At 44.6% G+C, this 12827-nt stretch overlaps 1 protein-coding gene across 2 annotated transcripts in view; it reads left to right on the top strand.

Annotated features, from left to right (window-relative positions):
- The window catches only part of TBC1D10C (TBC1 domain family member 10C), a 131592-nt gene that overhangs the window by 111376 nt on the left and 7389 nt on the right, over positions 1-12827 (top strand). For both annotated transcript variants that reach the window (XM_030185687.1, XM_030185678.1), the window contains exons 8-9: positions 2900-3089; positions 6904-7058. In XM_030185687.1, coding sequence (XP_030041547.1) covers positions 2900-3089; positions 6904-7058 — 345 coding nt within the window. The remainder of the gene's footprint in view (positions 1-2899; positions 3090-6903; positions 7059-12827) is intronic.

Raw genomic sequence — 12827 nt, 5'->3', positions numbered from 1 at the left:
AATGTATCAAATCCATTCATATCTTTTAAATAACAACAATTTCTGAAATCCCCAATATGGATCCACATTTCACCACATTTTTCAAGATTTAGTACCTGCTCTTTTAAGTTCGCATTTACCCAAGTCATATCTCAGATCATGCTGCTGTGTCAGTTACTAAAGACCAAGGTGGTTTGGTAACAGGAGTTGGCATGATCCTATCTGGTCAAACCAATATTCAGACACTATTTCAGCAAGGTCTGAATGTCAACGACAAAACAGTAAGCTGAAAATTTAATCTGAGGTATTTTTCCTCCAATTAGTTAGGGTGTTTAAAAGTTCAATGTATGATAATATAATACTGTATTGGATTTCACAACAAGAGGTACATGAATAGGGTGAAACTTTCAGCTTACTGTTTTGTCATGAGCCTATCTGGCCCATTATGTGGGTTGAAACCAGTAGACGGAGTCCTATCAGTTTAATTGTTTTGGGTTTACCAAGATGAAATCTAGGTTTTTGGTGGAATAGAGTATGCTTAGCTTACAAATATGAAATGAAAGCATCTGAAAAAACAAGAAAACATCTGGCTGTAAGGAAAATTTGGAAATCTGTAGAGGGCTCTTTTATTTATTTATCACATTTGTACCCTGCGCTTTCCCGCTCATGGCAGGCTCAGTGCGGCTTACAAAGTAGATGTTTCAATGTATTGCAGAGAGAAGTACAAGCTGTAGTAAAGCTGTAATAACGTAGAATGATAAAAGTAGTTAGGTGATAGAACAAGAGAAGGGGTAGTAGAGGTGGGAGAGGTAGGGAGGGGATGAGTTGTATTAGTCGGGGGATTTGTTGTTAGAGAGTAGGGGGAGGGAAGAGGTTGTGGGAAGACTGGTGGGAGGGAGTCTAGTTCATTGTCATTAACGCTTGGTTGGGTGTTGAGTGGATTGGTACGTAAGTTTAAGTTGGATCATTTGGGTAAGCTTGCTTGAAAAGGTGGGTTTTCAGCAGTTTCCGAAAGGTTAGGTGATCGTTGATTGCTTGAATGGGTCTTGGTAGGGCATTCCAGAGTTCACTGCCTAAGACATAGAAGTTGGATGCATAGTAGGTTTTGCAGTTGGGAAGGTGTAAGTTGAGATAGGTACGCAAAGATTTTGATCCGTTTCTGGGTGGAAGGTCAATTAGTTTGTCCATGTAGCTTGGGGATTCTCTGTGGATAATCTTGTGAAACAGTGTGTATACTTTGAAGTTTATTCGTTCTTTGATAGGGAGCCAGTGGAGCTTTTCGCGTAGAGGTGTTGCTTGCTCAAATCATGACTTACCAAAAATGAGTCTGGCTGCTGTGTTTTGGGCAGTCTGGAGTTTTTTCAGGACTTGGGCCTTACAATGAAAATACTATTGCAGTAGTCAGCGTGGGTAAGTACTGTGGATTGTACCAAGCTGCGGAATGTTTTAATGGGGAGGTATGGTTTGACACGTTTCAGCACCCACATCATATTGAACATTTTCTTCGTGGTGGCTATTGCATTTTTTTCAAGAGATAGATGGTTGTCTAATATTACTCCTAGAATTTTCAGGTTGTTGGATATGGGGATCGTGACGTCAGGGGTGCTAAGAGTAGTTTTACTAATAACTCTAACTTTAATCTTTGCATTCCATTTGTACAATCTGACTGTAATGAAATATGGAAACCTATAGACATTCAGGGGCCCAGGGCAGAAACTAGGGAGGGGCCCTGAAAGCTAGTCTTCAGCCTATGTTTCCTTCAGCTTGAGGCAGGCTTGATGCCCCCTATGGTATCCCAGGGCAATTGCCATTGTTTGCACCTCCTAACACCAGCCCTGCCTGTAGGGGGCTCTCTTACTATAACTCTAACTCTAATCCTTGATATTCCATTTGTAGACAATCTCTTTTTGTTTTGTTGGCCTGACTTGGATTCATTTTGCTGTATTTTTCTTAATAAAGTACTATTTTTCCTCTTATGTGTTTGTTAGATCTGTGAACCATGTATACTGATCATAATGCACAATCTAGATATTTTTTTCCTTTGTCAATTATATAAATAAAATTTTTAACTGGAATCAGAAGACAGACAAGAGTAGATGTTAATATTGAAATACGTTTAGCTTAATCAGAGATATCTGTTATTGGCATTTTATTAAATAAGAAGGTATATGAGCTGAAAACTTTCAAACAGAAGGTTGAAACCCCCCTGTAACTCCTAAAACCTAATCTTAAACCTGACCCTTAATTAAAAAGAAACTAAAAGATGGACTGGCTCAAACTACTGCACAATGGAAGTCTTAAATATTCCCATTGATACCTGTTTGAGCTAACATATATTTAACTGTGAGTTACTATGTAATTCTGAGCAGCAGACAGGCCCCACAATTCCTGCACATCAGCAATGAGTGATTAAGAGGGGGATTTACATACAAAGGCCTTATTCCAAAAGAGTTTTCTACATTCGTACCAATGGAAAGTAATGTAATGCTTAGCTAATCATTCTGCAAACAGACCTCTTTGCACTGTGCAAGATAGGTGCTTGCCAGGAGATGCAGGAAGGGAAAGATTGATGAAGATTTCTAACATGTGCTGTCTAGTAATGAATTCTGAAAATTCAGATACTCCGCATGCAGATTTCTTGTGTCTACGAAAGTCAAAATAATACTAAGGCCCAAATTTTATGAAGAAAGGATAGCTTTTTCAAGATTTGGCATAGCTCCTAGAAGTAAAACGCCTTTACAAATATGGTATTGTAGGTATTGGAGACAGACAGAATGGGAGGTTCTTCAAGGGTGAGCCATTCTTAATTAGTCTTCACCTCACAAGGGGGGCTGGAAGTTTCCTTAGTGAGCTGCTCTGGCTATGGGAGGTTCTACAAAGAGAGGACACTCTCAGCTGTTTTCCCCCTTGCCCTATGCAGGAGGCCGTGCAATTGGACAGTGAAGTTTTCTTCAGGCTCCTGAAAAAGACCTGCCCGGTGGCTTACAGACACCTGAAGAAACACAGCGTGGGACCCCTGCTTTACCTCACGGAGTGGTTCTTGTGTCTCTTCAGCCGCACTCTTCCATTCCCCACAGTGCTGCGCATCTGGGATGCCTTCTTCAGTGAGGGTAAGCCTTACCCTACTTATCCACAAACTCACAGCTCTTTACTTTACAGCCTATTTATATCAGAAGAAAGCATCACAGTCCATTACACAGTTGTCTACAGCAGTGAAGGGATGTTTGTAGAGGAAAACACACATACACAACCTGGGTGCTTGAGCACTATCAGAAAAAGAAGGCGCCGTTACATTCCTGCTTGCGTTCACAGGGTATTTTTGTGGGGCTGCTAGTTTATATCCATAGCACCCAGTTGGCAGCAATCAGCATTTTGCTGACCGTGTTAAAGCTGGAAATTCAATGCCGGGCCATGTCCAGGCACCGGGACTGAATATCCGGGTTTTGCAGAGGCAGCTAATGTATAGCTGGTTAAGTGCAACATTCAACACTTAGGGGCCTCTTTACCGAGGCCGCGGGAGGGCCTATGTGCGTGCAGTGCGTGCCAAAATGGGACTACCGCCAGGCTAAAGCACCCCCTGGTGGTAATTTCAGATTTGGCGCATGAACTTACATTTTTTTTATTTTCTACCGCGCGCAGCGTTTCTGGCGACAAACTCAGACCGTAAATAGGCGTGTGCTAGTTTTAATTTTAGCGCATGCCCAATTCCTGGCCCATTAAAAAAAATGCCCCTTTTCCCAGATGTGGTAAAAAATGGCCCGGCACACACCAAAAACACATGGCCACACTACCGCAGGCCACTTTTTTACCATGGCTTAGTAAAAGGACCACTTAAGTGGCTATGGGTTACCACATAAAGATGGGACTGACTTTTATGCAGTCCTATTTATGTGGTTAACTTGGCCGGCTAAATGCTGACTCTGCCCCCGGAACACCGCCCCCCCCCCCAAAAAAAATAGCCAGTTTGCAGTTTGGCACTAACCGATTATTTCAGCAGCACTAACCAGTCAAGTGCTGCTGAAAATTAGCAGTTAGCCCCAGTGGCGATCCTAGGTCGGCTGCCACCCAGGGTGGATCGCCGATGCGCACCCCCCTCCCCCGGATGCAGCACGACACCCCCCCCCCCCCCCAGCGCATCAAATCCCCCCCCCCCCCCCCCCCCCCGGGTGCATTCTTGGCTGCTGGGAGCAGCCGCGGGGCTCTGAGCGCCGCTGGCTCCCTGCTCCCTCTGCCCCGGAACAGGAAGTAACCTGTTTCGGGGCAGAGGGAGCAGGGAACCAGCGGAGCCGACAGGCATGCGGCTGCTCTCTGCACCCTTCCAGTGGCGCGCACCCGGGGCAGACCGCCCCCACCGCCCTGCCCTTGCTGCGCCGCTGGTTAGCCCCAACATGCAATTTTAACAGACCGGGAGCCATTTCTGGCTGGTTAAATTGCATTGAAGATCAACCTGATATTTTCTTGATACAAATCTTGTACAAAAAGTCCAGGGTCACCCAAGAACAAAGAGATGAACATAATCCCCCAAATTATATATATTGCACCTTAATTTCCATTTGGAAATCAAAGCGTATTCTGTAATAATGAGCGAAACTTAATTAGTCAACTAGCTAATCAGCGCTATCAATTGGACGTTAACAAGCAGTTATCAGCATTAATTGGCATTGATTACGATTTATGCACACAACTCGCTAAGCGTATTCTGTAATGTGACGCAGGTAAATTCTAAGTCGCACAGTTGAAAAGGGGGCATGGTTATGGGCGTGGAATGCATGTTTTTTATAACCTCTGTGCATTATTATAGAATACATGCTCTCTGCACCTAATATAGGCGTTGGGATTTATGCCAAGCAAAACATGGCCTAAATAGATGTGACCAAATTTGGTCACGTGGAGAGGCGCTCGGCGTATTCTATATACCACATGGAAATATTCTATAAAATTTAGGCGTACTTTTTTTCCATGTGGATTTTTCAGGCGCCATATATAGAATCTAGCTCAAAGTAACACTAGTATGTCGCAACGAAAATGGTTTACTGAAGGGAATACAGAACCCGATTGCATGACTGCCAACAGAGTTGATGCTAATTTATATCAAAGGTGCTAAGTTACTGATGACATTCATGCTATGACATTATATGTCAGTCACTCCAGCGCAGAAATCCTTTGTTTTCATAGTATCATCCAGTACGACTTGCTTTTCAGTACTTTCTTTGCATCAGCAGTCTGTGTGATTGCCAACGGAGTTACTTCTAATTTACACCTAAGACTGAGGATTACCTGTCCATCAACACTGTTTAGTATGTTTTGAAGAAAGTTGAATCTATAATCCTAATACAGACAAATATTGAAGCATAGCTGCTTCCGGTCTGTGTTCCTTCAATAAACCATCTTTGTGCCATATTAATGTTACATTGTGTTCATTTGGAGCATCCTGGACTTTTTGCACCAGGTTATCTTGTTGATCACCACTTTTGTTTAGCCTCTCCATCTGACTTGATACAAAGCTTTTCAACATTTTTGAGCGTGGCAAATTGGCAGACGTAGCAGAGTAATATAGTCAGTTCCATTCAAATTTTGTGAGTTGTGTATGTTCTTTTGTGCCCTTGAAAAGTATTGGATTAAACAAAACAACCTACATCTATAAGAAAATACTCCTTGTAGTATCCACAGACCAAAAACAGTAGTTTAGTGGGGCCCATCCCAATAGAAATGCTGGTTTCACTTCTGCAGACTATGGAAAGTTCTGTTGGTCTGTGTATGGCAAATACAACACCATAGGGTTGGCATGAGGCAGAGAGACAGAGCACACCCAGACAAGTGTGAAAGACAGACACAGGCACAGTGTATGTTTGTGTATTGTGTGTGTGTGAAAGAGACAGAGAGAGAGAGAGACACACACACACACACACACAGTATAAAAGAGAGATAGGTACAGTGTGTGTGTGTGTGTGTCTGTGTGAGAGAAAGAGAGATGCACAGAAACACAGTGTAAAAGACAGGCACAGTGCATGTTTTGTGTGTGTGGGAGTGTGAGAGAGAGAGAGAGAGAAAGAGACGCACACACACACACACACACACACACACACAGTGTAAAAGACAGAGAGACCGAAAGGCACAGTGCAGGGCTGTTGAGAGACACAGCCAGGCACGGGACAGGCCCCCCCCCCCCCCCCAACCTGGGCTGCCGCCACGCCTCCCCACACACAAACACACACTTGTGCTGCCACCTCCCACACTCGAGCCGCTGCCCCTACCCCCTTACCTTCCTGTGTCTCATCACTGCTTCTCCCTCGTTCTGTCATCTCCTGCTCCTGTGTGCCGGAACCTCATGATTGCATTAACGCGATAACCAGGGTCACCCGGGTTATCACGTTAATGCAATCATCCCGGTCCTGGCACGCGGGAACAGGGAGAGAGACAGACCTGGAAGCAGGCAGACAGGAAGAAGCTTCTAGTGCTCCCTGGAAACCTTGCCAGTGCCAGGCACCCTCTTGGAGGCCAGGCCCGGGAAATTTGGCCTCCCCCGCTCCCCGCCCCCCTCGGTGGCCCTGGCACAGTGTGTGTGTGTTTTGTGAGAGAGAGAGAGAAAGAAATAAATAAAGAGAGTGAGAGAGAGAATATGCACTTTCTAGATTGGGGAGAACTGGGACAGATGGACAGAGCAGTGGTTCTCAGCCATGTTCTACAGGCTCATCTAACCAGTCTGATGCATTTCTGTTTTCATCTTGGATAGCCTGAAAGACAATCAAGTTAGGTGTACCCTCAGGACAGACTTGGGAGGCACTGAGGGTGTACAGCCTATAATAAAAGATGGCTGGGACAGACAAACAGAGGATGCCCTGGAGGAGGGGACGCATGTGGCAGCCAGACTTTGTTTAACCTATGTTCATCCCTTCTTTTCCCATCACACTTCCTTCGCTGTAGGGGTGAAGATTCTGTTTCGGGTTGGCCTGGTTCTGGTCCGGCTGGCACTAGGATCATCGGAGAAGCTGAAGGATTGTGGCGGGGTGGTGGAGACATTGGAAAAACTGCGCGGTATTCCACCACGGCTGCTACAAGAGGATGTTTTCATCCCAGAGGTGAGGACAAAAGCACTAGTGCCAGAAAGTAAGAGGCTCTGAGCACCAGGACGGGAGAAGGAAACTAGGGAGCGAGAGACTGTCCGACCAATATTCAGTGCTATTTAACCAGCCAAGAATGGCTCCTGGCCGGTTAAATAGCATTTAGCTGGCTAACCACAAATATGCAGAAGGAGAAAGCTGGTTATCTATGCTGAATATTTATGGTTAGCGCATAGCAGCTAACCGGCTATATCACGCAATATAGCCGGCTGTCTGCAAATATTCAAATGCTGGCCAGCTAAATTTAGTGGCCAAATCAGACCATCTAAATAGCAGTCCTATCTTTGCCCTCTGTTAACTTAACCAGCCAGTGCTGAATAGTCACTTAGGGGCCCTTTTACTAAGCCACATAGGCGCCTACGTGCGTCAATTTTGAACTACCACCAGGCTACCATGTGGCCCCACGTGTCCATTAAGTGCACCAGACATTTTTCAGCATGCAGTGGGGAACCAGGTGGTAATCGACATTGTATGCGCATAGACCATTACCGCCTGGTTAATGCATGAGACTTTACTGCTAGGTCAAAGGGTGGCAGTAAGGTCTCAAGCCCAAAATGGGCGTGCGCCAATTTTTATTTTGCCACACATCCATTTTTGTCCAAAATTTTAAAAAAAGGCCTTTTTTGCAGGTGCACTGAAAAATGGACCTGCACGCATTCAATACACGCATCTACAACAGCGCAAGGCTTTAGTAAAAGGACCCCGTAGCTGGTTAAATCTGAGCCAGCCAAAAAAAAAAAACAGAAACGGGCCGGCATTGAATATCCGGGGTCAGTGCCAATCGCGGCATTTATGTGGTCTGCCTCTCGCAGTCTGAATTTCGGCCTCTGTTTGTGCAAGAAGTGAAAGATCTTGCCAGGTATTTGTGACCTGGATTGGCCACTGTTGGAAACAAGATGCTAGGCTTGATGAACCTTTGGCCTTTCCCAGTATGGCAATACTTATGTACTTATGTAAGATGACTGTGAAAGGGAGGGAGGGAGGGAAGAGGCTAAGTCTTCCTGAGAAAGGTACTGTTTTTGTAGAGATGAGAGATATTGCATCAGAACAAAGGAGAGATCCATTGTCTGTGGGAGCTAATGAGGGGAGGACAGTGTTAGTACCATGGAAAAAAAGCAATGTGAGGCAATTCTATAAAGGCTGCTATATTTGGGTGCGAAAAGGCAGTGCATTGAATGTGAATTCTATAATGGCCTCTGGGTGCCCATGGAATTCAAAATGGCATGGGATGAACACAGAGAATCTCTAATTAGAAAACGAATGGTATAAAAAACAAAACTTAAATGGTTGCATGTGTGTTTGCATGTCGAGTGGCGCTTAGATGGTGACTCTGGCTGCGAAGAACTAAGGCCGGTGCTGGGCAAGCTTGTACAGTCTGGGTCCTATATATGACAATCTGGTTTAGGATGGGCTGGAGAGGGCTTTGACAGAAACTCCAGTAATCTGGAATGTGAGGACAGTGCCAGGCAGACTTTTATGGTCTGTGTCCCGCAAATGACAAGACGGATTTGGATAGGCTGGGATGGGCTTCGATGGCAACTTCAGTAGTTGAGCCTAAGGGCAGAGCTGGGCAGACGTCTACGGTCTATGTCCCAGAAATGTCAAAGAGAGGCAATGATCAAGTATTTTATACCACATTCGTTGTTGGTTTAATCATGACTTGATAATGAGTGTGACTGTTGGGCAGACTGGACGGACCCTTCAGGTCTTTATTTGCCATCTTTTACTATACTATGCCCCTTATGTCATGTAAAAGGCAGGTGTAAATATTACACTTTGAAGTGTGGGACCTGCCCCCCTCTGCGAGTTTTGCGCTAAAGTTCTAAAATAATGCTTATGGTCCATCTGACACCTTACATGCATGACAGTCTTACACACAATACTAGCATTCTATAATCGTAGCATGGAAATGGTGTTTACAGGTTCAGGTTATTTTATTTGATTAGCCGCTAAGGGAAAACCATCAAAGCTGGGTATAATATATAATATAAAAGTTAGGACTACTGTCCAAAAAGAACTCCAACAAAATAAAGGAAAGAAATGGGAAAAGTGAAAGTACTGTTGAGAACTCGTGTCCCCAGCATCAGTGTACAGTCCCCCACCCCACTGCCCACAGCTAAAAAGGACCAATTGAAAGGTCTACATGAAAAGCTTCATGAGAAAGATGCGCTTTCAGAAGCCACTTCAAAGAAACAAATGAACAGGTTCAGGTTATTTTATTGATTAACCGCTTAGGGAAAACCATCAAAGCGGAGTACAATATATGATATAAAAGTTAGGACTACTGTCCGAAAAGAACAACGTAAAGGAAAGAAAAGATAAAACCTGTAAGTACTAAGTTTGTATAATTAGGGGATGTGTGTGCAGGGGCAGGCAGAAGAGATGTGTCATCACAAACTAGTTGTGGTGACAGAGAAACGAGAGTATCAGCAGCGTGGAGAGATGTACCTTGTATATAGGGATGGTGGGATGAGTGTCAATGCAGGGCTAAACAAAAGAACAGCAATCCACACATCACGATGTAGTACAGAAAACAGTGCAGATGACCAAAAGCAACAAATATCAATGGTGTAAGGATAATTTTAATGAGGATCTTCCACCAGACTCAACACAGGCCGTGTTTTGGCCGAATGGTCTGCTTCAGGAGTCTACAGAGTAGTGAATAATCTTGATACTCTGAATCGTTGAAGAAGCAACACATGCCCAAAGAATGCATATAATAAAACAGCAAACAATTAACAAAACCTCGGCAAAGCAACTGAAAAGCCTGGGTCTGAGCAGGAAAGATTACACGCTACTTTGCCAAAGTTTTGTTAATTGTTTGATGTTTTAGTACATGCATTCTTTGGGCGTGTGTTGCTTCTTCAATGAGTCAGAGTGTCAAGATTATTCATTGCTCTGTAGACTCCTGAAGGAGGCCATTCAGCCGAAACCCATCCCATGTTGAGTCTGGTGGAAGATCGTTATTAAAATTATCCTTGCACCATTGATATTTGTTGTTTCTGATCATCTCCACTGTTTTCTGTACTATAGATGAGTGTCAACATCATAGAAAGAGAACAGAGAAATGAGTGTCATTAGCAGGGTGAAAGGGCCCTTATCTGCATGGATGGGAAGATAAGAGTGTCAGCAGCTGGAAGAAAGGCACTGTCCTCCGCATTCTATATATGGCATCAAAAGTTGTGTGTGCAATTTAATTGAGTAACGAGCCAATTAGCACAAATAATTGGGTACTAACAGTCAAATATTGGCTTTAATTGGCAACCATTTGGTTTTATACATGCATCTTGCTAAGCACTATTCTATAAAGATACACTTGCAAATCGTTTAGAGTGTAAATGAAAAAGGAGCATGGCCATGGTATGGGCATGGGCAGATCAGGGGCGTTCACTAGGTGTAGTTCTATAAACAGCTCCCAACTCGGAATAGCTCTCAGCAAGCATTTTTATCGGCACCCAAATAGGGGCCCCATTTACTGAATGTAGTCCTGTGTGTGCATGAGATGGAAAGGACCCCCAGAGAGAGACACTCCTCTTACATCCAAAACAATACCTTGTCTTTGCAAGCAAAGGTGAACCTAGCAGAGTTTGAAGCAAATGAACCTATGTGGGACCCACTCCCATGATAATCATCCCATCTCTCCCCACCTCCTCCAACCCATACAATCATCCCCTTTCTCATACTCCTCACACAATCACCCTCCCCTCCCTCCTATAATCACTCCCCTCCTCATCTGAAAATAACTGGTTAGCGCAAAACTGCATTCTGGGGATGGAGTTGGCATTTGGCCGGTTAAGTGTCGATATTCAACACTTGACTGGCCAGGTGACCCGCATAAATAGGATCACATAAAAGTCAGCCCTATCTTCCCCCCCCCCCCCCCCCCCCCCATTTACTAAGCTGCACTAGTGACTGCCACGTGGCAATGCCGACACAGCAGCCACTAGCACATCTTAGTAAACAGGGGGGTTTATGTGGTAGCCCATAGCTGGTTAAGTGCTCAATATCGCATTTAACAGGATATGCATTAGCCAACTCTGCAAAACTGGATATTCAATGCCGAAGCCCAGACATGGCCCAGCATTGAATATCCGGGTTTAACCTCTGGCAGTGATCAGCAAAACACTGATCACCGCTGGCTGAATATCAGGCCCAAAAAGTTTTAAAACCCCCAAATAAAATAAATCCCATAAACAACACAGGAATCTAAACAAAACCAACATTTTTGGCCTGCACATACCTAACTGGTGGCAGCCCAGGAATGACTATGCCATAGATAGACTGCACACCAGAAGCTGCTGAGGCATGAAAGCACAGAGCCTGTATAAGCAGGGGCCTGGGACAGTCACCCTTATTTGCCTCCCATCGTAGAACATTGTCATATTTGTCATTCTACCTCTTCTATTGGACAGCAGCACTATGAGTATCACAATACCTCAGGAACAGGCTTTAAAACACTAGGAGTAGCCTAACATCTCCCTGTAGGAAAAAGTATTTGGAAGCTCCAAGTACATTTTGAGCCTTGTGTCCCTGATTATTTGGTCTCAGAAAACTTTCATGCATGTTCTAAAGTGATGAGGGAATACCAGGTATAGGCGAAGAGGGAGTAGCTGGAAGGAGAGAAACTGATGGTTGGACAGCTATGGAAAAATTATGTTCTTACCTGATAATTTTCTTTCCTTTAATCATACCAGACCAGTCCAGACTAATGGGTTGTGTCCATCTACCAGCGGAAGGAGACAGAGAAAATAGTTCCAAGTGAACCGCCCCTTAAGGGTATCATGTAGCCTGGAATGTTCAGTATTTCGGATAGCCAAGCAATGGTGCTCTGAAGTCTAGAAGAAAACACAGTTAATACAAACAGGCAAACTCTTGGAGCCAATATGCAGAACCTCACTGTTCCTGCTTGGCCGAAGGCAACTGCAACCTCCCCTCACAGTAAAGTAAGCAGGAGGGAATGGTCCATACCGAGCTTGCCCAAGCACATAGAGATCTACCCCTGAATCCGGGGAAAGAACTCCGTGATCCCAAGTAACAGGAGTCATACAGAGCTGGCACAACAATTGGCAGGAGATTGAATAGAGAAGATGAAGTAGGCAGTGCTGTAGGACATCACACCGTTTTGAAGCGTCGTGGAACAGCCAGGGATACCTAAACAAAACAACACTCTGACAGACATTAGCCAGGGAGGGCATCTGGACTGGTCTGGTATGATTAAAGGAAAGAAAATTATCAGGTAAGAACATAATTTTTTCTTCCTTGTCATCTATACCAGACCAGTCCAGACTAATGGGATGTAGCAAAGCAGTTTCCCAAAGGGGGGGGGGGGGAGAAAATAAGAATGCAGAAGGTTGAAAAATCAACAAAGCTATACACACAGCAAAAACTGATCAGTAGAAAAGGATTCGAATATCCGACCACCAGGCTACCAAAATGGAACAGAGTTAGACACTAGAAAAGGAACTGAAGCTGTAGGATGTAAAACAAACATCCTGAGCAAAAGAAAAACTACGTACCCCGAGAGTAGCAAAAGAAGCAGCAAAGATACTCATGCCAAAGGACCCCCCCCCCCCCTGGAAGGGAGGCAACAGTCATATCCGAGCAACAAGGAGAAGAACTGTCTCTCTTAGACCAGGATCCACTTCTCTGAACCCTGGCAGGACAAAGGCTAACTCCCAAACCTGCCAGTCTGCCTTGAGTACAAGATGGTCGGAGGAGCGACCCTAA

Source organism: Microcaecilia unicolor, chromosome 1 (genome assembly GCF_901765095.1).
Source record: "Microcaecilia unicolor chromosome 1, aMicUni1.1, whole genome shotgun sequence".
NCBI lineage: Eukaryota > Metazoa > Chordata > Amphibia > Gymnophiona > Siphonopidae > Microcaecilia > Microcaecilia unicolor.
This window is presented reverse-complemented; position numbering and strand designations above follow the sequence as displayed.